The sequence below is a fragment of the Aulostomus chinensis genome, chromosome 12 (assembly GCF_037954235.1).
Source record: "Aulostomus chinensis isolate RoL2024-O1b breed Wild chromosome 12, RoL_Achi_v1.0, whole genome shotgun sequence".
In the NCBI taxonomy this organism is placed as follows: domain Eukaryota; kingdom Metazoa; phylum Chordata; class Actinopteri; order Syngnathiformes; family Aulostomidae; genus Aulostomus; species Aulostomus chinensis.
In genome coordinates, this window is record NC_141331.1 from 16,147,353 (window position 1) to 16,173,339 (window position 25,987).

The 25,987-nt window shown below is 42.3% G+C and overlaps 1 protein-coding gene across 8 annotated transcripts in view; it reads left to right on the forward strand.

The window, feature by feature from the left end:
* myo16 (myosin XVI) overlaps positions 1 to 25,987 on the forward strand; it is a 120,488-nt gene that overhangs the window by 25,824 nt on the left and 68,677 nt on the right. For 5 of the 8 annotated variants that reach the window (XM_086220506.1, XM_086220507.1, XM_086220505.1 and 2 more), the window contains exons 2-4: positions 5,847 to 6,116; positions 18,999 to 19,069; positions 19,805 to 19,948. In XM_086220506.1, coding sequence (XP_086076632.1) covers positions 5,882 to 6,116; positions 18,999 to 19,069; positions 19,805 to 19,948 — 450 coding nt within the window. In that variant the 5' untranslated portion in view covers positions 5,847 to 5,881. Of the gene's footprint in view, positions 1 to 806; positions 1,286 to 5,846; positions 6,117 to 18,998; positions 19,070 to 19,804; positions 19,949 to 25,987 lie in introns of those variants that run through there. The other 3 variants (XR_015118737.1, XM_086220503.1, XM_086220509.1) reach the window with 1 other exon arrangement.

Below are 25,987 nucleotides of genomic sequence, written 5' to 3' on the forward strand. Positions count from 1 at the left end.
GTGCAAGCATCCATGGCACAGATTTTTTAAATATGTCACAACACATCCTTTTGAAAACATTTTTTTTAGCTTCATCCATGTTTTGTGACTTCAGTTTTCTCCCCCATCTTTTTCTCTCTCTGTCTCACGTCTCCTCCCTCATTCATTGTGACATTCTCACCCTCCTCATGCAAATTCTCTTCTTAATGCATGCAAAAAGTCAGAGATTGCCCTACCGAACACACGCACGCACACGCACACACACACACACACACACACTGCATTTCCTGTGACACACTCATTCTGTGGACCATGACATCGTCACAAACACTGACATTCTATTTAACTTCACTAATCATACCTATCGGTATGGGATGATTTTTGGCCATTTTAGGGCCGTTGATGAGTACTTAACCTGTCACTACACGAAAAGCCGCACTGCAGCAGCCTCTCTCTCTCTGTAGCTGTCGTTCTATACAATCCAACGCTCCCACTCTCTCTCTCGTCTAGAGCATCTCCTATTTTTCTTTCTCTTGCTCCCCCTGCTGTATCTGCAATTCCATTTTCGATTCCTTATTTATTTGTCTCTTCTCTCCAATGTCCTCTCCTCATTTGTGTTTCTTTGTTTTATAGGGAAGCCACAATTAATCCCACCGCTGCCCCCTTTTTTCCTTCTTTTTTCTGCTCAGAAGGTTGTCCAAAGACATCTGCATGAGTGTAGTAGAAGAGGACTGGTAGGGGGGTGTGTAAAGAGGTGAAGAGCATTGCGTCATCGGGGGGTGTGTTGAGCGGTAGGTGGGCCGAGCTACTTGTCAGTCAGTGACGTGAGAGGGGCACGTGCGTCGGTCATGGCTGGGAAGACAATGTGAGGTGGTTATTTAGCTTTAGGCAAGGAGAGAGAGAGGGAGAAACAGCCGCAGCTCAATTGCCGATGGGTTAACCGGGGGAGTGAGTGTGTGTGTGTGAGTGAGTGTGAGTGTGTGTGTGAGACTGGGTCTGTGCGCATGTACATGCTGCATTGGCTGCAACCGGAGCTGCTGCTACTGCTGCTGGTGAATAATGCAGACAGGGGAACAGAGTTTGGATGGCATGTTGGAAGCCAGATTAATAATGCATCCCGCCGGGTTACAAGCTCTACATTAGTTAGTTGATGAAACCTGTAGCTGCCTGCTGCCTGCCTGCCTGCCTGCCTGTCTGACTGACTCCCCTCGCGTACCTTTCCACCTGCCAGCGTCCCTGCCAGCTTTCTACCTGACTGGTGGATTCATTTATTCAGAAATGTCTCACTACCATTTCATCAAATGCTGTAAGTAACCACTCAGCATCTCTTTTATGCATTTAAGTTCATGTGTATATCTCAGATATCTATGCATGATGTCATATGCATAATTCTCCTGGCAACAAAATATCAAACTTCAAATTGGCATATGTGTGTGTGTGTGTGTGTGTTTGTGTGTGTGTGTGTGTGTGTGTGTGTGTGTGTGTGTTAGGGTGCCGCAGAGAAATGCTGCAGATGTGTGAAGTTGACCGTTGAATGCGGCAGGTAGCAGCAAAAGGGAAGGGAAGAGGAAACAAGAGGCACAAAGATGCAGAACCCAAGAGCATCTGGTATATTCAAAAGAGACTGGCAGATTGACTTAGAGAGGACATGATTTAAAGAGAGAGTGAGGGAATGCCAGGATTAAGAAATTGGAAAGTAGGTGAGGAAGGATAGGAAGATTGACGTGTGAAGAATGCAGCCATGTGATGAGGAGAGTCAGAGAAGAATGATGAGAATGAAAAATGACAAATATGTGTGTTGATATCCTGCATGTTCACGGTATTTGCAGCTCAAACCCTGTGTGTGCTATTTATTTCACAGTTACAAGCTCATGCTGCACTGCCAGTTATTAGCTGGAGCCTTCATGGGATGCTTCACAATCAATAACTGATAGCCCGGGGAAGGGAGGGTATGGGAAGTAAGCTACTGCTCTTTATCTCTGTCTCGCTTTAGTTTGCTTCACTCAGTCAATTCCCATTAGATTCAGCTCACAGTCCATCCATCTGTGTTTTATCCTTAAGAATTCAACCTGGGAATTCTGAAAATCTACATAATGTATTTTTATGAAATGACAATTTAAGTATTTATTGATTGAACAGTGATTGTTATTTAATCTTTCTTGTCTGGTAATGTCAGCCATATTTGATGTTTCAAGGAAACACTCCAGGCAACGTTCTCTCTGTGAAACATCGTGAGTGACAGATTATTTATTCTTTCACACCTAAATCCACGAGTGAGCTGCCGGGCGGTTCAAGTGAAAGTTAAATGCACTCTTAAGCATACGGCATTAATATTTTACTATCCAACTCAGCTGCTCGTGATATATTTTTTATTGTGATGGATATCTATCTACTACATATGTTCCTGTCTGGCATATGAGTCATGTCTGCATAAATATGCCACCTTATGTGTTGCCTGTCGTATACTGGGAGTTTATGGGGTGATGGAACCACAGCCTTGACTGCAGGGTGACAGAGTGTGGAGGATATAAGTGGCCCAACCAAAGACGAGATGACATGGCAGAGATAGAGCAAGAGAAAGATGTGGTTTATTAGTTAACCCCATCCATATTCTGGGTCGCGAGAGATATCGTACTTTTTATCCTTTACCTTGTGTGGCTCATACAATTTGAAAAGAACACACTTATTAATAAAGTTTCAGTCAATCAAAGGATAAGTTAGCTAGTTCAGACTAAAGTGTCTCACACTACCATGATCCCCAGAATTGGCACCTTACTGAACTAAGTGATGATCAGCAATTTCAACGAGGATCACCATAATGTATTCTAGCAAAGTGTCCCAAGAAGTGCAGGATGGACTGAAATAGTGTCGGTTTAGACATTCATTGTGAAATCCAGAGGAGTCTTACTTGTATTGAAGATCGCAAACATCTTCCAGCACCATCAAATTTTTGAAAAGTCTGTATTTGGCTGCGATTCTCTCAAAGCCTTTTTTCTTGAAGCAGGCATGATTTTCTGTTTCTTCGCTGCGCCTCAAACCCAAGCAGCGTGTTGATCCACCAAGGTTTGAAAAAGCTTCAACTCTGAGTAAACTGCGCTCATCTGGCTCACTTGTTACCCAGTTATAGTGGAGGATGGGTGAGGAAAATACCCCGACCGATCATCACATCTCTTGTAGTTCTGAACTGAAACAATGTTTTGAACCAGGCAGTTCGCAGAGGTGTGACACGCCAGTGGGTCCATCTTCTATCCTGTGGAATAAAGAGGAGGAGCAAGCCCAAAGCTCCCTCGAGCTTTCAAAGCTGGGCCTTTTAAGAAGAGCATTTGGCTTTGTCGGTGAGAAAAATGACACAGGCCCCTCATGCATCTCTACTGAGTTGGGTATTCATAATCTATCCATGAGGAAAAGACCGGGACACTGGCTAAGGCTATCTGGTGTGTAATGTTCATACGATATTGATGTTACATACTGTGTGTTAACACTACAAAGAACTACAATACAATTGTACTACAACTGTGCACCTTCTCATTCCACCATAGAACAGAAGTGAACACATACAGAAAGAGCTAAACAGATAAGAAATTTAAACTCAGGAGAAAAAAGGAGGCGAGTTGAGGAACTATAGCGAGATGGAGTGGAATTATATTGACAAAGGCAGTAGGTTGATTGTGTTTCTTAGTGTGTTCGTGTGTTTATTTACTCAATCTGCAGCCTTGTTCTTAAAATAAAATACAGTTGAAGCTGACACCTAGTGTGAACAGTATTATAATGACATCTTTGTGTGGGATGTGAACACAAAAGCCTGTTTTTTTTACATGTCTAACCAGAGCAGATGGTACTATACGGGTGTATTGTGCAGCAGGTGTGTGTGTTTAAGTGTGGTAAAAGGAGGTGAAGAAGGGCAGGTATTTGAATGGAGGTGGAGATGCATATTAAACAAAAGGACGGTTAAAGCCTTATGTGTGTACCTGCTTTGTTTTGAGCGTAGTTGATACAAATTTTGTCTAACTACAGCTCCGTGCGCAAGGTACAGTTCACTACAAGTTAATTGTGTTGCTTTACCCTCCTTTTGCATGAGAAAGAAACGAGGGATTTGTAAAAAAAAAAAAAAAGATTGATTGAATTGTTGATAGAAGGAGACACATGTAATCATGGTGTCCCACTAACAACAAGCTAGTCTGCGCCTGATGTTGGCTAACTTTCCCAAAAAGAGAAATAAAATAAATGTTGATATATAGCAACTTTCAAACAAATCGGTGGTGAGAGAAACTGACTGAGTTTTGGAGACTGAAAACAAAAAATGGAAGGTTAAGAACGGCAACGATAATGGGAGGTCTGATCAAAGAAGTCTCGAGGTGCAGAGACAGCAGGCCCAAAGAGAGTTGGAAAGGTAAACACTGCAAAGACATCATGTCCTGGTTGTTCTCAGAGCTGGCTAGGATCTGGAGCTGTGAGTGGTATTCGTGCCAGATACTAATGCACTTCCAGTTCTTCTTCTAGTTTATGTCTTTAAGGCCAGATGACATGAAAGCGGAGTGCTACTTTGTGTTTCCTGACAAAAATGAGTAGTTACGGAGGGATAGTAGCCAAAGATGTTCCCGTCCAACAGTTAAGGGAGTAAAGAAGATAAATTGCCAATAGTGTTGGATCTGAAAGTGTCTGCTCAACTGGGAGCTCTTGGTGATCATGACCATGAAATACTAAAAGAGCTTGCTGTGCACAGTCAGACATGTACTGGACACAGCATCTAAGCATGAAGAGATGGATAAAGAAGAATAACGATACAACACCAAGATGGTTTTCTTGCTGGGTTTGGCTCCTGGCACCCTGGGGCTGTTAATGTTGACTGCAGAGCTAATTTAGCTAACTACAACAAGAAAAGCTCTCTGACCATCAGGAACCTAACTGGGCTAACCCACCGTAGCACATGTCTCCCTGTGGTCAGATGGACCTCTGTCAGGTTTGAAGGCTCTATTCCGTCCTGGTTTGGTGGTGTTTACTTGGAGGCTGGAAGCAGGCAGCAGTTAGCTGTCACTTTAGCAACAAATAGGCTTAAAACTCTCAGTAAACTCTGCAAATCTCTGAGAGGTGAGGCAGAACAGCTGAAGGACATCAAATGGAAACTTTTTAAATATAATCCAGTTTAACCCAAATAGTAAAGTTGACTTGTAATCAGAGACCTACCCTCAGAAACACTCGGGCACCACCATCATTACCGTCCTGAATCTCAACTCTGTGTTGCTTATAGTCGAAGATTTTGACATACTGTATACTGATGAATAGCAGTCGAAAAGGTTTTGTTTTTTTCATTTTCAACTGAACTTTCAGTCATATCTTAGTCAGGTATTTTCTGTAATAACCTGTGCACTCGGGGACTCTTGTTCTTCACTCCCATTCTGCACAAGCGCTGCATTTACTAATCATCCAAGCAGACCATAATAGCTGCTGCTGCGTGATGACTTCTGTTTGGCTTAGGTCTGCTGAGACCGAGTGATTATGCAGAGTCAGGAGAATCGTTGTGTTGGCGTAGAAAAGATGACAAACAAAATGCTATGATGACTCTCAACTGGCCCAAGGGCTAAATAGACACCTCACATTTACTTTATAGGTGCTGGTCTGAATCATTTCTTGCACAGATGTGCAAGGAGACACAAAACCATGCATGAAAGCACACAAAACCAGAGGGGCCCTAGGATTTGTGTTGAATGCAAATGTTTAACAGTTCTGCCTGCAGAAGCTGGCTGTGTTTTACCATAAATTTCAGGTGCTAACTGTAATGATGTCTTTGCATTGAACTAGAGCCATTTTATGTATTCTAATTACCTGTATAATTTACTATACCTCTCTCTGTCTCTGTGTCTCAACAGGTTGTTTCCAGCTATGTAACGTCTTTCGTCAGAACATGGAGATAGACCAGTGTCTGCTGGAGTCTCTCCCCATTGGCCAGCGCCAGCGGCTCGTCAGGAGGATGCGCTGTGACCAAGTCAGGGCGTATTATGAGAGGGAAAAGAGCCTTCAGCGCAAGCAGGGTGGAATTCAGGTCCGAGCCCCACCTGCCCACCGCAAGAAACACCAAGTCCGCTTCAGCCTGGCCGATGTCGTACAGGACGCCATTATTCGCCATGATGACAAAGAAGGTGAGTGTATGGATGTGTGAAGGTGTTGAGGGCAAAGATAGAAGTGTGTGGTTTCAGTGAACATTATAGAGAAGCTGTTAACTCTGAGGTGATTCTGGTATCTGCGGTAGGAAAACGACGGGACTCATTCATCTGATGTTCTTACACATTGTAGTTCTTGTTTAATCCTGAATTTAGCCTTCGAGATGGGAAGCAATGCCTGAGGGCTATTTATAGCTCCTGACATCTATTGTATACCTCATATAACTGTCAGTCACCTAGGCTTGTAAAGACTTCAACGTTAGAGCAAAATAGATGTCAGGAGCAAGGGGCTACAAATAGCCAGCAGGCTTTGTTTCCTGTCTGTAAGATTAATTCAGAGTTATAAAGTCAGCAAGAACAGATGTGTGCCGAATATTTCATGAATGAGGCTGATCTCTTGTACAGAGTTTCACATTTAGACCGTTATAACCATTGACCATTTGTCAATCTCCTATACCATTTCGAGCCAGTGTCTGAAATACTCATCATGGTTTTGCAACCTGAGTTATATAAGGAGCACAGTCCCACAAACCTGCTCTCACGACCACAAGCAAGAGAAGTTGGTGCACTTGCAGGGAGGTTAAAGGTCATGGATGCTCCTGTCCGTTGCCAGCACATCTCTTGAGGAGTTGGGGAGTGAGTCACTGGGTTGGAGGCTGGGCAAAGCAGCAAGTCTAGTTGAGAGGATTGATACTAAATTGCTCATAGTTCCATGTAGAGGTGGAAGTGATTGGATCAGCAGAACATCGCTGCACAGCCTTCAACTCAAGAATGACAAACAAGTAGCATTCAAGTCATATCTGACTTGTCAGTTTTTCTCTGGAATATTTAATGAACACTATCAGCTCCTTGTCCAGAAAAACACAAGCAGACAGGGAGGGGAACAAACCATTCAACTGTTCCTGTTGAAACAAATCCATTCAACTGTTACTGTGTCTATCAGTTTGATGTTTTCTCATCTAAATCATGCAGTCATGTAACTATCAATTCATGAAATGAAATCACTCTTGTTGGAATATGTACGAACATGAATGGTTTCCATGAGTGACATTCAACAATACAAGTACACAGGCAGTAATAACTTATGTGCAGCAGAACAGAAAATAAACAGAACATGTTCCAGTGATGTCATTCAGCAAATAAACAGAGGAAACTGAACAGTTTCTGAAGGCTGTAGTTAACGTTGCCCTCCATTTTAAAGCTCAAATCAATAGCATAAATCGTTATAGGTATTTGATCAATATTTAAATGTAAAAGCACAGTTTGCGTATTATCAGTTTTCCTTTCGATGAGTACAGCCGCATCTCCGTCACGCTTCAGTTTTGGCGAGGGTTGTGTGATTCTTGACACAGCTAATCCAGTTTTTACAGCTGACGTAGCCATGACAGAGTAGGCAGCAGCTGAGCCGATGATGTAATGTTCCGCACTGTCGTTTTTTAGATACAAGTAAGAGTTTTTTTTAACTGCAGTGAAAGTGGATGATTAATCTCTCTTATTGTATGTGTGATTAATCTAATAGCTACCTACACTTGTCTAGAGGAATTTTGAGAGCGTTCACAGAGATCTAATCATATTTGTCCTTCAGGTTTAAGCGCCACTGCAGCTTTTCAAACATACACAGCATCTCATAATATCATCAGACTTTATTATAAAGTGGAATGTTTTTCATCTTTCATCTTTTTTTTTCAAAGAGTCATTTGCCAGTCATTCATGCAGCTGTTTGGGTGCGTCTGCTCTAGCAGCAGTCTTTGCAGGTCATTATGTTAATCTCCACTCCCTCGCTGGGTCTGTGGGAGCAGCTGGTGCGCTTTTGCAGCAGCCAGACTTAAACCAGGGTTCCTTGGCTTGGTATGAATTGTACCTGCTTCTCCCCTGTGTCACGCTGACCCTCCACCACAGGCTCCGCCATGAACCTGAACTAAGTCCCTCTGACCTCTCCCATGTTCAGGGCAAGGGCTGGGTCCAGATTAAATACAGCTAACTTCTAACAGAGTCCTTGAGTGGAATTATTGTGGGTTATTTAAGTCATGTTGGCCTGTCTACATTTTTGCGTGTGTGTGTGTGTGTGTGTGTGTGTGTGTGTGTGTGTCAGTCCAAAGTACTTTGAAGAAACACTGCATAGATCAGCTCTTAACTACATCATGACAACTCTGCTGAAGCCTTCCTCAAGGCGAGCCTTGTGCTGAACTGTAACACTTCTTTCTTACAGGTGTTGCCTTTAGTTAGGTTTCTTATCCTTTTTGTACAGAGTGATAGGATTTGCCCCAGGCTCATAATGTTAGAGCATTTATCTTTTCCCCCTCACTACGCAAGTGTTTTACGAGTGAGAAAGAGCAAATGTGTAAACAGTGAGAGCATAGGCGTTACTCTAATAGAGAGGTAAAGGAGTGCTTGAAAGGGATTTTCGGATCATTAACAGTGTCAGGAGAACTGAACCTCTTCATTAGAAAGCAAACCTCAACTGTAGACTTCCTTTTTGTAAATGATGCTAATATTCACATCTATATTGTGATATTTGCAATTTTTGGGGGGCATATTACTATGATTAAGAATGCTTACAGTTAAATCCACTCGTTTTCCCTAATTGAAATCTATTAATATGTGAATGGACAAGAAACAAAAAAGCTGGGAGGAAAATAGAATGAGAGAAAAGAGGTCCTGTCTCAGTTATCACTTGTTTTATTGAGCTGTGGATGCAGGAACTCAAGTCTGCTGACAACAGCAGCAAACATACACAGTCATACCAAGATTTGTTTTCTCACTGGAAATAAGAAGTAGATTAAGAGAGGCAGGGTGGTGACATCAAAGTGAGACGCAAGTGGGACAGCAGCAGCTGATATAGCCATGAAACCTTCATCTTTCTGTTTCAGCAGAATTGTTGTGCTATTTTTACACAATGTGAAACATTCAGTGATGATGTAAATCTCTTTTTTTCCCATTAAAAAAGACATTCATGGTCCCTAGTGGGTGAATCCTCGTGTCTTTGTCATGTCTTTGTCATTTCTGGCTATCCCAGCTACTTGCATGTGCCATGTCTGAGTGGGTTCCACCAGGGTTCTCCTAGTGCTCCTAGCTTCCTCCCACCATCAAAGGACATGCTTTATTCTGGTTCTGGAAGTGCTGCAGATGGGTCACACAAGGGCAATGCTCTCTAAAATAGTCATGGACTTTGTTTACTTTAATATAGCGCTGTCCCCAGGTCAAACATCCCATTTTCCCCACTGGCACTAAAGATCATCTCTACTACCCACACACAATCACTTCCTCTGCTTAATGGCTAAACCAACCCTGAAGCACAAATGAGACTTATACTGTTCAGTCTCTGCATTCGCTGCATCCCTGCCTGTGTTTCTGAATGAGGGCGTTAAACCTTCAGGAAAGTTTAGACATCGAGACATTTTATAGTTACTGGATGTGCATATTCACGTAGACGTCATTTTGTCGAAGTAACCACCTACCATTATTAATTTGTGGCTGTAGATTCAAAACCCGCAGGCACAGCACAGTGATGACTTCCATGAATGTGCTGTGCTGGAGCTCCATTTTAGACACAATCCATTAAACTGAATCATACCGTAGTTTTTCTAAAATAAGCAAATCTTGAGCAAGTCTTCCTTCAGTGATTTAGAGCATTAACTACGGTTGTGTTGGTGGACCCCACCCAGGATCAGTGCCGCTGAGACACCTATAACTGGGTGCACGCGACAGGATAATCAGATTTGAGGACCAATGTGCCCCTCCCAACAATGTGTTTCTGATTTGATGCTGATCTGAACAGATGATTTGCCCAAATGACCCCGTAGTTTGAGGGGTTTATAGACCTAATCTCCTTGTTCAGATCATAAATATCACACATGCTTGATAAAATCCTTTATTGTGAAAGGAACAGCAATGAAATATTGGGGCCCATAAGGAGATCAAATGTCACCAACTGGACATTCCATACTAGAGACAGTAGCCTCCTCTGAAAACAACAGCAGGGATAGAGCTTAATTTTTTTTCTGCATTAGCCAGCAGGACTAGCTGGTACTTTCAAGTCATGTTTTCCTGAGACAAATATATACTCAGATGTATGGTTGTCTGTACTAGCCAAGGGCTAACGTAAGATCAGTCCTTGAACAGTATAACTGTATTTCTTCCAGTTGGTGCTGCAATATGCACGATCCATGCTCATTGCGGGCCATGGCCTCATCCACATTATTCCTCTTTTTCTGATTTTCTATCCAAAACGTTTTACACACAACTGCAACAATTTAGTAGAGTCCATCTCCTTTTTTTTAAATAAAGTTACACAGGGTTCTGTTAGATCCTGAGTCCTTGGAGTCACCACTCTGAATTGCTTTCCCAGTGACGTAAAGTGTTCATTTTGTGAAGCTGGATGGAATTGTGTGGTTGTGTACACTCTTGCCATGAAGATAATCTAGACTAGGAAACCTTTATCATCTGGCTGTTTTGTCACCTTGTTTTTGACACAGATTTTGAGAAAATTCAGTGAAATTCTGTAACAAGGGCTGTTTTTCGCAAGTGAAGTGTACGTGGGCTGAGATGCCTTCCTCTGTGCAGTATGTCTGGCTTCAATATTTTCACGTATTTTTCTAAGGACATTCTTCTCTCCAGGCACCACCCCACTTTTGTTGTTGTTGTTGTTGTAGTCAATGTGCTGCACAGCTGAAGTTGAAAATCAGTATGACACTCAGACTAGCTTGGATGTCCTGTGTTGTCGTGGAAACCTCAAGACATTCAGCTGTATTTTATTTAACAAACGGAAAAATGTCACGCTTGTTGCAAGTGACTTGAGATTGTTTGTCTTTGCATCCATCCATCCATCCATCCATTTTGAACCGCTTATCCTGTTAAGGGTCACGGGGGGGCTGGAGTCTGTCCCAGCAGCCTTCGGGTGAGAGGCGGGGTGTTTGTCTTTGCATGTAACTCAAATCAAGAGTGAAAAGAAGGGTAGAAGAGGAATGAGTTGATATTTCTCGTGCAGGGATTACAGGTGTGTCAGCCACCCGGCTCTGGCCCACTGCAGAGGTGATGTCCTGACGTCTTCATAATTTCAACTGTAGCATCATACAGGAAATAACTTTTCATTGGCATTTTAATCTTAGAGCTTTAGCCATGCAGAGAACATGAACATGAAAACAGCCTACTGGTCTTTTTCCATTTGAATCTTTATTTCAATTAAAACTGAAACTGGAAGAGGAGTGTTTACACTTCCCTCTAAAATATGGCCAGCACTGAAAATTGATTCAAATGTATTCACTTATTTGCATTCCCTGTAGCGTTTCTTCTTTCTGCTCACAAACAAGCAATTACATACTCGGTCGGGGTTTCCAAGGGATCACTTACTTATTAGTGGAGCAAAAATGTCATTCCAGCAGGGTGTTATAACACACAACAGATATAACAGTGAATACAGTTAAAGGCACAGTTCAGTAAAATGTCATCATGAAGACTCTGCTTGAAGGGCTGGTTCCACAGCACACCGGGGTCTTACATGCATTTAGTTACTGTTGGTTGTTTTATTTGGAGGTGCTTTACACTACCTACATCTGGGAGCCTGTTATTATGTTTGGTTTGCTGACACTGGATAGTTTTGATTGTGGGCTTTTGAAAAAAATAAAGGCGCAGGGAGGTCCTAATTTTCGTGAATTTTTTCCCCCGAATTTTGCATCTATGTTGTTTTCTGAGGAGGTTGCTCATAAAAACCACAGTTGTGGGAATCTTCCCATTTACATGTTGGTTGGCAAATTCTAAAAAAATCTTCTTTGTCCTTGGGAAATACCTCATGCAATGAACCTGCTCCAGTTCTGGTTCGTTGCTAGGCAACCTTGCAAAACTTTGAGTTACATAAGTTGTATTAATATTCGCAAACAACAATACAACAAACAAAACATTACGTAACTACAGAAATATGACTCAGTGGATGTGTTGCAATTGATCACCCTGATCTCTGGGTTGTCAACATACTGCTTGTGTTGGCCTTTCTACTGCCACTGATAACAGCGATATGTTTACATGTTACCATGACGACTTAGAGGTCAAGGCGTGCGATTTCACATTTGCTTTCTGCATTTGAGACTTTTTGTTGTGTGTTTTTACTGCGATGCCTTTGTATTTTTGTGTATGAATGAATTTAATACGACTTACATAAACTGGAATTTTAGTGAGGTTGCCTAGCGACAAACTGGAAGTGCAGTAGTCTCATTGCATGTGTTCTTTCCCACATAGAAAGAATAGTTTATTCTGAATATGCCAAATAACATGTAAACAGGAATATTCCCTCAGCTGCAGTGCATATGCACCTTATTTGGAATATTACCTTGTCAGAATATGGAATATAGTGTGCATGTAAGCATAGTACTTCTTGTTTTGATGAATTAAAACAGTTATCAAGCTCTATGTTGTGGGGGAAAATTGTCCATGAAAGCATGGCTGCACCCTCCTCTCCCTGGTGGGCTCCTTCCTCAGAGGAGGGCTGAACGTTGCTGAGAATATAAATACTTCTGGAGGGAGGGGCTTCTCCTCCTCATGCTTCCTCTCCTGGATGACAGGGAGTGGAGTCAGTTGATCAAGGGGAGGAGTCTCGTTGGGGGCCTCGCCGTGGAACAGCTTGGTAATGAGCTCCGCGCAGACATCAGCTATCTAGCTGAGCACTGCTGGGGCAAAACTGGTGAGCTGTTTACTCAGGCCATCATGGTGGTGAGTGTTCCTGACGGCCACCACCATCTCATCCCTTATAGAGCGTGAGAGCGTGGCCTTGCTGTCCTTCATCACACCAGCCCTGAAGACCCGGTCTTCAACCGCCTTGGTGACCACAACAAAAGCTTTACTGAGCTTTTTGGAGACCATATCCAGGACGGGGCATGCAGGGTGTAAGTAGAACGCCTGCAGCACTTTAGACACCACCTCTAAGATCCCCTCCCTTGGGCCCACCTGGGTGGAGCAGAGGGGGTGCCTGTGGCGTTTGCTGCAGGATGTTGGCGAACTCCTCAGCCACACGGTAGAATCTGGGATTCCCGTTGGTGAGAGGAAAAATGTTTTAACCTTCCAGAATACAACGGCAGCTTTAGAATCCCTGCAGCTGAATAAATGATGTCACACATGACTCACTTCATCTCCGGGGGGACGACCTCTGGGAACTCCAGCAGCCTCCGAGCTCCAATTTGACATCCTTCCTTTTGTTTCTGTTGTTCACCTCCCAAAACTGAAAACAATAAAGAATGAGATTTGAAGAGCAGGTTCAAACACATTTGCAGGATCAACTCAGAATAATGGAACAAGAATTCCAAACTTAGTGAGCGTCTGGGTTTCTGGTTTCAGAAGGGTGAGCTGCAGCTCAGCTTCCTCTTCGTCGAAGCCCTTCAGTTCAAACTCCCGCGGGCTTTAAATAGACAGAATACACACATCGTTACTCTGCTTCATTACAGTTAGGAGTGTGTGTGCGTGCGTGTGTGTGTGTGTGTGTGTTCATTGAGTCTTTGCTGTGCTGAATGACGGCTCCAGCAGGTCCTCCACAGTGAGGTGAGCAGGGCTCCGGCTCCTCTTCTGCAGCAGCAGCGGCTCCCTCAGCAGAGCAGATTTAAGGACACAGAGCAGATGAGTCACACAGCTGATCACAGCTGACATGGCGTTTTACATCAGCGCTCAGGTTGGTGGAAGCTTTTACCTGAACCTTGGAGCTCCTGACGTGCCGGCAGATCTACATAGCACACTTGTAAATTTTGGCGCCGAACAAGACCTGCAGAGGAAATGACATCACATGAATGTAGTTTTCTGCCAACTATCTGACATGGCCAGATTCCTGAAACATCAATAATTAACCTTTATTATTGAATCATATTTGTTCATTATGTTTGTTTACTGTGTTTGCTTAAACAACGATAAAGTTTTACTCGAGCAATGATGTCGTCATTTAACTGAGTAAAATCATGTAAATGTGGCCTTTCCTAATGGAACACATAAGTTCAGACTGACTGATTGCTGGTGTTTCCTAACAACAGCATGTTTTTGTCTGGTAAATGCAGACAGACAGTGGATTGAGGACGTGTTCATTTTCTCCAAGATACAGATTCATATCACTGAGTCACCGGTGACCGAGCTGCAAGGGACCCCTACCTTCATTATATAATAATAATAATAATAATATCTTCATACTGTGTCAGACATCATATGTTTGGTAGTTGTATACATTTGAATATGGCAGTTTGACCTGAAACGTCTGAGCCCTTTTTCTCAAATAAGTCTGAAAATATTAAAAGTCAAGCTTAAGTAACACAAACTTCTCACTTACCCTGATGGGCTCGTAGAATCCAGCACTTCTCTCCATAAAATCTGAGCTCTCCATCGGTGGCTGTTATTGGTTAACCAAAGCAAAACCGTCCACTGGCAAACAGACAAACAGCGAGCGTCTGACGAGCAGCAAGTGTTGGTGGAGAGCCGTCAGTCAGTCAGTGTGTCAGTTCTTATATTCTCAAGAGCTACGTTCCGTGTTTGATCTCTTTGAAGTCTTTCATCTTCTAAGACAAAACCGGACGCATCATATTCGGAAGCCACGCCCACTGACAAACTGACGCTAACGGTCATATTAGCTGTTACCCACGTCAGCAAGTTGACTTCATGGAACTTTGAAGGGAAAAATCACCCACTTTAATTTAGTGATTCTTGTTCACACCGTCTTTCCCTTTGGCCAGACTTTATCACCAGACTCTGCACTGGAACCCTCCCTGCTGCACCACCTCGCCAACTTTGTAGCATTTTTCTAAATTTTGTAGTTGGTAACTCAGAAGCTGGAGGTGAACTTATACTAATATCCAATGAATCCATACCGTCTACGGTGTCCCATGCACTTTTGTCTTCATGTTTCCGAAGCAGCCACCACAGGTACCCCCTCTGAAATGAAGCATGTTTTCCAGCCTGCTGGTCACATGACTGTGTGATGAAGCCCAAAGTGACAGAAGCGTTTATACGGGTGAAGAGTTTGAGTAAAACTCAAATGGAATAAGATAAGAAAGAGCTGAGGAACTGAAAATCAAGGCGAAAGAAAAGCACATATATAATCATGTATTATAATTATAACATGCTAGTTCAGCATCTCCATTCATCAAGAAGCTCATATCAGACAGAAATAACCTTGTTGCCACGAACAGGGCTCAATTCTGCTGCTAGCTCTGTGGTTTCTAAAGAGGAAAATACATGCCATCGTTACACTGCAAAGTGTAACATTGAACAAAATACATCAGGTAGTCGAGACAAATAATACACACTCCCACTGCTGTAACTTATGATGTTTTATTTGCACTTTGGTAGCAGGTAAAGGCAGTATGTTATTGTTTTATTATATTGGTAAAGGGGTGTGTTGCAGAGAAAAAAATGTGTTTTAATTTCATAGGCATGAGAACTTGGTGGTTGGGCTTCCTTTTGCATGTTGTTCCATCAATCCTCAGTAAGATAATCAGTCTACACCTCATTTAGCTTTCTTGCTTTTATTCCCTGCTCCTCCATCTCTCTTCCCCACATTCCCCACCAGTTTCTCTGTGGTTGCCACGGAAATGCCTCATATATCTCGAACAGCTGTTTTTGCAATTTTCCACAAAATGACAGCCGATTTAGCTTTGTGCCCACTTTTCCATTTCCCCGTCAGCAGCCTCCTGATAAGAAGCTTGTATTGAACCTTGATATTATAGCATATATAATAGTGGAGCATGTGCTGAAACATATTGAGATTTAGTGTGGAGGGAAAAGAAATACTGCTGTTGCTGTGGATCTAGCTTCTGTGCGGAACTGTAACTCATTCACTGGACATTCATGACCAGTGTTTCTCTGCTCTTTCATCGAGCACAGTGAAGCAGAGATTATCATTCCACACGCTCCTCCATTCAACTAGAAATGGACTCAATTTATCTTGCATTTTTCTACATTTATGGCAGTGTTTTACAATGTTGGCATGTCTCTCTTTCACACACACACACACACACACACACACACACACACACACACACACACACACACTCTCGCACACACACACACACACTCTCTCTCACACACTCTCTCTCACACACACACACACACACACACACACACACACACACACACACACACACACACACACACAAACCAAAAAGATTTTGGGGGGAAATATATACATCTTCAATTTTGTCAGATCCAACTAATTTCTTTAACAATAGAGACAAAGTAAACACTTCTGGGAAGACAGACAGGTAGGGTTACATGCTGCTTAATGTGCTGGAGTACGGCTCCATACCGGATTAGCCATAGTAACCTAGCTAGGTTCAATGACCGAGTGCTTGTTCGTCAAGCTACGCGCATTACAATCTGTGTGGTCATGTTTGTCAGTTAAGTGTGTGTTTCTTAGATTGTTGGTCGGAGTTTGAGTGTTATGTAACAGGCTGCTGTCTGGCAGGAAACAACATCACATTAGTGGAAGGTTTCATTTGTTTTATCCAGCAGAGGTCCTCTCATGTAGGCGGACAACTGAATAGAGTTTCACAGACTGAATGTCAAACTCAAATGAGCTACAGGGAAACCAAAAATGTACAATAACAATCCTTTTTGTGTTTTTTTTCCCCCTGAGGATTCATGCATGCTTGTAGATAATACATTAAATAACTGTATCCTTTCTGGGTTGAACTTTTCATGTTCAAACAGACATTTCAGAGAATTTATGGTCATTAAAATTTTCCACAACAGTGTGAAAAATATATATGAACCCTGCATAATGGTAACAGAAGATGGTTTGCGATTGTAGCCTCAGACATCTTTTGAAATATGAACTAATATAAAACCACACTGCCTCTGTCTAACACTACAGCAGTGGTTGGACAACAGGACTATTGATTGGTTTGACCATATGTCTGGGTCGGTGCTTTGTTTTTGTTTGTTTTACTCCCTCAGGCTCAATATACAGCTCTTGACATCTGACCTCTCTTTAGTCAGGTTCAATAATGTGCCATAAACCACAGACAGGTTCTTCTGTCAAAGGCTAACAGGCGCTAACAGAGAGGATGTTTTACACACCAGAGACGTCCCAACTGCTGCACGGGTGGCAAACTACCTCCAAGTAGAGTTGTCCAATTACTGGTTGTTGTCAATTGATAAAACAATGATCATTACAGTGAGATATGAGGCATTTCTTAGTATATAATTGATCTCGAATCGATTTGCTTTTTAAAAATGGATATTTTTTTCAAATTCATAATCTTTTATTAGGTACAGCATTTTTTTTCTTAGTGGCCACGTTCTATTCTTCAGTGAATCATATTCAGCCTGATTTTTAAAAAATGCTACATCACATCCATGTACATCCTTTTTATTCGGCAAGTTTTTAAAAGAGTTAAAAGCAGGAGAGCAGCAAAAAAAAAAAATTAAAAAATGACTCAACACATTCAGACACAAGATGAATTCATGCCTGCCTGGAATTTCCCAAAACCCTTGAAACATGTTCCCGATCTCATACCCCCCCCCCCCCCCCCCCCACTCCACCTCATCCCACACACACACATGAACATGAAGATTATTTGAGGGGCTTTGTTAGGAGTTTACACGTCTAGAGCAGTTCATTAATGAGCAGCTCTGTGATATAATCCTTGATAGACAGAAAAGCTGCAGCATTATCTATTCTCTGCCAACGACTTAAGAGTTAGATGAGTCTTAATTGGAGGTTTACAGTCCTCAGCCCGACAGTATATTGAGAAGATGAAAGATAATTGACTTGACTGACTTCAAGCTTGGCCAGTTTGCTTCAACCATTTAAAGCAATTAAGCTTTATAGGCCATTAGATAAATGAGAAGACGTCTGTGTACAGTGTGTGGGGCCTCTTTGGTACGCTTTCTACATTGATTGCTCCAATAATTGATTCGTTAGCTGACAGAAAAGGATGAAAACTGATGACAAATGTATTAATTTATGAATATGTAATTATTCAGCTGAGAAAGTCTTTGAAAATAACAGGTTTTTCACAAATTGACACTCTGTCATTCAGAGATTATAAGCTATTGTGGCTTTTAAACCTGATGAAGCTGTTATGCTCGACTTCTGAAACGATCAAGAATAGAATAATTTTGTAATTTAGAACATGAATCTATTATCAAAGCTGTTATTATAAGTATCCCTAAAAGAAAAATGCCACTGGGACTATTTGTTAATAGGAATAAGGTGAAGGAAATGACAAAATCAGGAGGGTGTGCGTGTGTATGTGTCAAGATAATGACCCTATTTGAACTGACCTCACGGGGGTCATCACCAGGAATTATCACCTCAATAATCACCACGGCTACTTTCTATGGAGCCATTTCATTAACACTGTCCATATTTGTGTATGAGTGTGTGAGTGTGTGTTACTATTGTGTGACAGTTGCGTGGCTGTGTAGCTGGTATAACATCTTTGGTACCTGTCAAGTGCTGTCAGCGTCGGTGGGCTCACGTATGTGGAAACAACCGTTCTCCATCTCCTCTCAAGCTCTATTGTCTGTCTCTTGTCATGGCTGACCACATGAACTTGTGTTGTCTTCAGTCAATGTGTGTCAGTGTGTCAGTGGGTTGTGCGGCTCACTGGATCTCAGAGTTTGTGATGTGAATGTGAGTAACCCAGAGGCTTTCTGCTCTGCTGCTGCTGCTACTGGAACAAGGAGACAACCAAAAAACATTCAGCCGACACTGATGCACGCTGATGTTTCGAGTAGAGGGTACTCAACCCTTACAGGTTTTTGAAATGGAGGCACACATCAGCTCCAGTGTATGTGTGCGTGTGCATGTGTGTGTCTGCAGTGTACAGTCATGTAAAGCAGGGATGAAGGGTGAGATAAATGCTTTTTCTTTTTGTTGGTCTTGTTTTCCTGCAGTTTTGCGTCTCCTAAAGGAGGGAGCAGACCCCAACACTCCTATTTCCTCCGGGGGCACCTTGCTGCACCTGGTAAGAAACACAAACACACACACACACACACACAGAATTATTTTTAAAAAGTATTTTTCTTCCTCTAGTCGTGGGTAATGTAGTCAGATAAGTCAATTCTGTTATATAACAAGTACAAAGGAGTGTTGCTGATCCCCCTGCTGTATTCTTTTAAGACCTTTTATTGTACTGTATGTTGTAATCAAAACTGAGTGACATAGGAGTGAATCCTAAACTCGTCTTGTCTTGGGTTTATACTTCAATGCTTGAAGTGCCTGAAAGGTCTGTGGTGAATGTAAGCTGAAGATATTTGAAGTATTTTGTTCTAGACTATGTTCTGGAACATAGAATATCCAGTAAATACCATTCTTGAATTTCAAAGCTTTTATGTGTCTTAAAAAGGCCGCTGCCTACAAACGACTACATGAGACTGGTTGTCGTGGAAACACAATGTCAAACATGGTAATGTTGAGGTCATACGTCTGTCATGTAGTTTGTTTATTGTTAGTTTCATAAAATGTCACTGGCTTTTGGATGAGGGAAGCCCATGGCAGTGGTATTACTGTGGCACTCTGAAGTGAATAATAACATACTATTGACAATCTATCATCAGACAAGCTGGCCCACCTGCACTCAAATGGCAAATTGCCCAAAAATATCAAGAAAGTATCCATTTTTTTGAACACCACATTTTTTTGCATACATGAATTGTTATGGCACACTCCCTGAGACGGTTCCTGTCCTTACATTCTGCAGTGCGCTCGCCACGACAATGTGTTTGCTGCAGAGATTCTGATCGAGCGAGGCCTGAATGTCAACCAGCAGGACGAGGACCTGTGGACAGCGTTGCATGTAGCATCTGTGTGTGACCACGCGGACATGGTGCTGCTCCTGCTGCTGGTGAGAAACTAGAACACGGAATAGCTACTGCACAGCACAAATCCAAAGAGACATGCATCGGCAAACATTTTGGAAATAGTTCCTCTCAAATCCAAGTCATCAGTTAGCATATTAGCTTCATAGAATTAGCTATGAACCCGATTTTCGCCCTTAAGTCTTTCATTGATGAAGGGTTTTGGATTAGCGAGGGTCTGAAACACAGCTTCGTTCATAAACCCATCTGAATGATGGTATTTATAAATCTGGCTTTAGCGTAACATCAAAGAGAGAAGTTCCTCTTTGGAGAACGTCTCCAGCTCTTCCTGGGTTGTCTCGACAGGAGCTGCGGTTGAGCTGATTACGTCCAAAACGGGAGCAGGGCCAGCTGCATGGGAGGGTGCACATCTCCAGCTCAGTCACTCAGTAGGACCGGTCTGCTATGCTGGTGTTGATTAGACCCGGGGAGATTTGTCAGCAGCAGTTTGGAGCTCAATAGAATCCTCTACATCTTGCTTCTACTGATTGAGTCCTGAGTGATTGCTTGCGGCGTCTGTGGTGCAGAAAAGAGGAAGGGATGTGTTTGAAAAGCTGCCATCCTGAGGGTGTGAAGGGTGAATTTCTCCACATCCACTGACAGTATGACTGTTGGCTTGCTCTCTCCTCCTACCTCCCACTTCAGCCCATTTATGCTATTCCTGCCTGTGTTTGAACCTCCGCTGCACTTTTTCTCTTGCTTGTCTCCTAGTCAGACACTGACACTGTCTGTGTATGTACACACAGCCTGAATTTGCCTTTGATACTAAGTGCATATTTAATTGCATCCACAGCTTAGCTGTAACAAGCCAGGGAAGACGGGAAACTTTCTTAAAGGGCTGTCGTTTAAATCAAGAAATTTTTCTGTAGAGTTCTTTACACCCCAGGAAAAATAGCTGACGCCTTGTGCGGAAGCTAATGGGGATGTCAATAAACAAAAAAACGAAGCAAGCTTGATTTAAAGTTGTATGTTGGATCTACTCTGATCATACACGTTAGCAAAATCATGTGATGTGTGAGGATTTCTACTCTTCTGGCTGGGTTATGCTGCAATTACACTGCTGCAAGAGAATTTTTTTGCATCAGGGCTTCCGTGCTGTTGTATTGAGCTTCTTAAATAACTCCAATAACGGCAGCTGAAAAGGAGCAAATAGTTCCGGAGCTTTGAAATGTTGAATAATAATTCCATTTATTGAAATCAATATAAGGCTGAAAGATGACCAGATGGTGTGTAAACGCGTTGGAGGAAACAGTCGAGCCAGTCACTGCTGTTGCGGTTTGTGTTGATGCAACACATAAACACTGCACACACCTGGTATTAACATCCGTCCTAAGGGATCACTAGTGGTCAGCTGGGTATCAAGAGATCCAACCCCATATCTGCCATCCCATGATGATGATTTGGTTTGTCTGTCAGGTTTGGTTAGTCTGGAACATACCATTGTATCTGGTGATTTCTTTCTATTTTCCTGTTAATTTCTGACGATAAATACAGGAAACATGAAAGGGAATGTCTGTCACCTATCAGCTGATCTCTTTCGCACTCTTTCTCTCTCTCTCTTTCTCTCACACACACATACACACACTCGCTTGCTTGCTCACTCTGTCCCTCTCTGCTCATGCAAACAATACTCCTGACATCGTCCAAAACAAGACAGTAATTCATATTAGAAATGTCAATTATAAATATAAGTGGATTTGATTACCACTTGTTGTAAATAGAAACCATTGCTGCAAAATATGCCCATAAAAAATACTGAAATTGGAAGTATTTTATGTGAGTATTTGTACAAAGGGAAGTACAATCCATTCTCAAGAGACACGAGCAGGCAACTTTAAAGCCGTGTGAACACAGTAGAGATGACCAGTTGTGATCTACCAAGGGAGCAGAGTTCCACAGTTACCTTTCCATGAAGGTGTGCGTCAGGCTCCATCTATATGGCTCCACATACCTGCAGCATAACCTATGGCATCCATTTAGATCCCAACTATACAGTAAATCAAGCTCTAAAGTAGATAAACACAAGTTTCTATTCCTGTTACAATCAGCAGGAATGATGGTTTCTGAAAGGGGAGCTCACCTCTTCCTGTCTAACAGGATAAAATTGGCTTCAGCCACGCCAGATATCCAGTAGAGAAGCAATATCTCTTTTCTCCAGTTCACTCAGTGGTTCACCCGTCTCCTGCACAGACGCCCAGTCATTCTGCTCTGCTCTCAAACGTCCGCCTTATCTGAGCTGTTAGTGGGAGATCTTCCCTCAGAATATGATGGCTTTACATTTTAATGAGAACTGGAAAAGAGGTCTCGCAAGAGGAGCTTGATTGGCAGTCTTATCTTTGATTGGCACAGGAAGGAATGCTGCTGCTAATTTGTTTTAATCTATTGTGTCCTTCTTTTGTTTCTGGTTTCCACTTCTGCTTCCCTGTCCATGATTTCATTTCTACTTCCTGAACAGAAGCAGAGCGTTTTTTTTTGGGGGGGGGGGGGGGGGTTGCTGCCATAGATGTAACCAAGCTCGTCTTGTGGGAAAAGAAGGGGAAAGGGGGGTTGATGAGTGTCTGAATTGGCAGTAATGTTAATTCTCTTATCTCCTTCCTCCAAACATTTCTAAACACTCTCGTTCCCAACCTTTTTCCAAGCCTGTTCCCAAACCTAGTCCTTGTTCCAGTTCTGGTTACTGTTTGTCACTGAGTCCACTGCGGGATTATCTGGCAGTTCAGAGAATTGATGGATCGCAATGCACTCAGCATGTTTTCATATGCTGAGTGTTGGAGCCAGATTTGGTGGTAAAAATAGTCAAATGATCAAAAAACAGAGCTTCCTATAAAAATTTCAGTTCATTAATTTCAAGCCCATTCTTTCGTTGTATCTGGATCTTGAGGCTCTTGGCCACCATGTGCTTCATCTTTCTTTAATTTCCTGAGATAACCAGGAAAAAGGATATTAGCAGCAGACTTGCCCTACTTAGGCGTAGTGGTCTTCCTGAGAGTATTCTGAAGATAGCTGCCCCCCGCGCACTACGCTACTGTCCATTTCATCATCGTCTCGTGGTTCTCTCCAGTGCTTAACTTGTACAAGATGTAGCTGGGCAATCTCGAGATCCACAGGAGACAGGTTCTATTCCAAAATGTTTGCCTAGTTCTCATCTTACAGCTCTAAACCCAGCAGGCTACAGTTGTAGAATTGACCCACTTTCTTTGCTTGTGAATGATGAATTTAAAATGTCTTTTGAAGTCAGCGACTAACAGGAAGCCCCAGGCTGCACTGAGCTCCACTTCACACTTTTGTTAGTCTTTCTTCTTATAATGTTGCCCCTCCTTCTCCAAACATGCCATTGTATATCCTGCTCTTACGGGGTACGGTTAGATGCTAGGACAACGGTTGGATATACGTTATAAATTTTGTTAATTTTTTTCTTATGTGCGCTTACTTTATTCCCAAAATTTTGAACAATATTTAAATCAGTCCCGTTCTACAGTCAACACCCTCATATCGTTATGACCTACCTCTGACAAGGACCTAGCGTTTTAGGTGGCATTTGGTGGCTAACCCTGTCTGAATGTTAGTATAATTACATAAAACTACAAGGTGGACTTTTACCAAAAATGATGGAGGTGAGTAGAGTAGGTCAAAGAAGAACTAATTCAATTTTGGGGCAGATTAGTCACAGTGCCGCCTGGTGGCAACAGTAAATGATGGGTTTTTTTTGTATTCCTTCTGATGGTTTGACCAGAACCTGAAGATCATGTTGACGGGTTACTGTTTCCCTGTTACGCCACAGTAACAGGGTAATTAGTATTAACACATTCATCATATTCTGTCATGTTTGAGTCAGAAGTCAACTTGTTAACCCCTCGCAGTCTGCATGGCTGCTTGCCAACGCTAACCCATTTATATCTGTCAGCACTTATCATGTGAGCTCAGACACAAGACGAATGTCTCTGTATCCAGGGTCCCCATATTATCTTCTTTGACCACACTCTTGGTCTTAGTGTGCTCATAATGAAACCCTTAATAAAGCTTTACACTGAGGGGGGATGGTAGTTTCGTGCATTTCTTGATGTATTAGTGTGTGAATTGTAGCTTCCTCCTTTTACAAGTGCTTTTCTCTAAATTTATGTCATGATTGAAGAGAAAAATTCTCAAAGCCTCAATCGCGTGTCAGCATTGTCACCTTTTATCTGGGAGTGAAGGTGATGAGTCCTGACAGGCAGAGCACGATACATCTGCTAGCTTATGACTTCATCCAGACACACACTCCTATTGACATTTTCTGGACCTTGAAGGAAATTGTCTGGGTTAGCACAGGACTCTACAGTACAGCCCACTATTGAGTACACACACACACACACACGCACACACACACACACACACACACACACATACACACACACACACAAACACAGATACACAGTGAAAAGAAGAGCTGCCAGGTTTATGGGGAGGTTGATTACAGTTTCAAAGTGAAGCACAAATCTAAGGGAAAGTGATGGAATGGTTCAGATTTAACATTAAAGGGGAAGGGAATGGTTATGGTTGGACTGTGTGTGTGTGTGTGTGTGTGTGTGTGTGTGTGTGTGTGTGTGTGTGTGTGTGTGTGTGCGTGTGTGTGTGTGCGTGCGTGCGTGTGTGTACTGTAACTGTGGCAGTGTGTTGGCATGATTTGCTTTGTCTGACTAAGATTTTCAACATTATTCTGCAAGTACCCTTGTACGGATTATGTAATTTCCAGTGTGTTCTTTTACTGTGCAATCTGTTTCAATTCTAAGAGTGTCATGGGTTCAACTGTCATCATATCCATGATACATTCATGAGGATCGTTTTCTGCAATGTGGAGTTTGTAACTGATATGCACTTATAGGATGCAGATGACTAGTTGTTGTCATATCTGAGGAAAACAACCGGTTCTCAGTGAAATACATGAAATGACCATGAAAATGACCAACACCTGTCACATCTGCTAGAATGACACAGCAACAATTAGCAGAAAGAATTCCAGTAGAGAATCAATGAGGATCCTTTCACTGTGTGTTTCACATGAAACCCTGGTTCGACCACACAGCAGCTCAACTGCATTGTTTTGTTGGTTGGAAAACGTTGTTATTATTATTATTTTCGAACAACAACTTCTTGAAATGAGATTCACCTTTGGAAAATAGTGTTTTATGATCAGTTACGCTGTGATCTGATTTAAAAAACAGCTCTGAGAGGAGACGCTTTTATAAATGCAAGGCTTCCTAATGATTCCTGAGCAGAAGCGGCCTTAAGGAAAATTGAATGATTAGTAGTAGCATAGTGATATAATCCAGTAACACTTTTCATTTTTCATGTAATACCTGTATAACTTTCCTAAAACTGCTGTGTACGTGTGCATATCTGGACGCCTCTGTTTTCTTTTTTGGTTTTTCTGTCCTGTTCTCTTGTATATTTAAAAGAATGAAGTAAGTCGAGGAAAACATCGTACATCAAACACACCGCTGTATCAGTCACCACCCTTGCATCCTGGAAAAGTAACCTGCCCCAACCATCAGGTGATGTTGTCGAACCGGAAAAAGTCCTGATGATTTACATGCCGCTGTGTCTGTGGTGCCACATGTGGTTGTGACGAATCGTATGCTGGCACCATCAGATGCAGTGTTACAGACTCATTGTCTTTCATTTTGTGTCAGATCATATGGGAGTAAAGGCAGTATCAGTTGGTTTAGATCAGGGTCATACACAAATTAGTGGTTTGGGAATGAATAGTCTGGGAGAAATGAATACAGTTGTAGTAAAAATGTCATTGTTTTGTTTCCCCCATGAGATTTTTGCTATTAAACACATTCATTTCCACCACACATCTCTGCTCCTCAAGCTTTGCTTCACACGTCGACAAGGTTTCCTGTTTTCTCGTGAATGATCCCGAAGCTGCAGCTTGTAGTTGCTCATGCTAATTAATTCCCTTTGTTAACTTCTAACCAACCCTCACAAGAGAATGAAAGCAGCACCCGCTAGACGACACAGATGGACACACAATGAAACTGCAA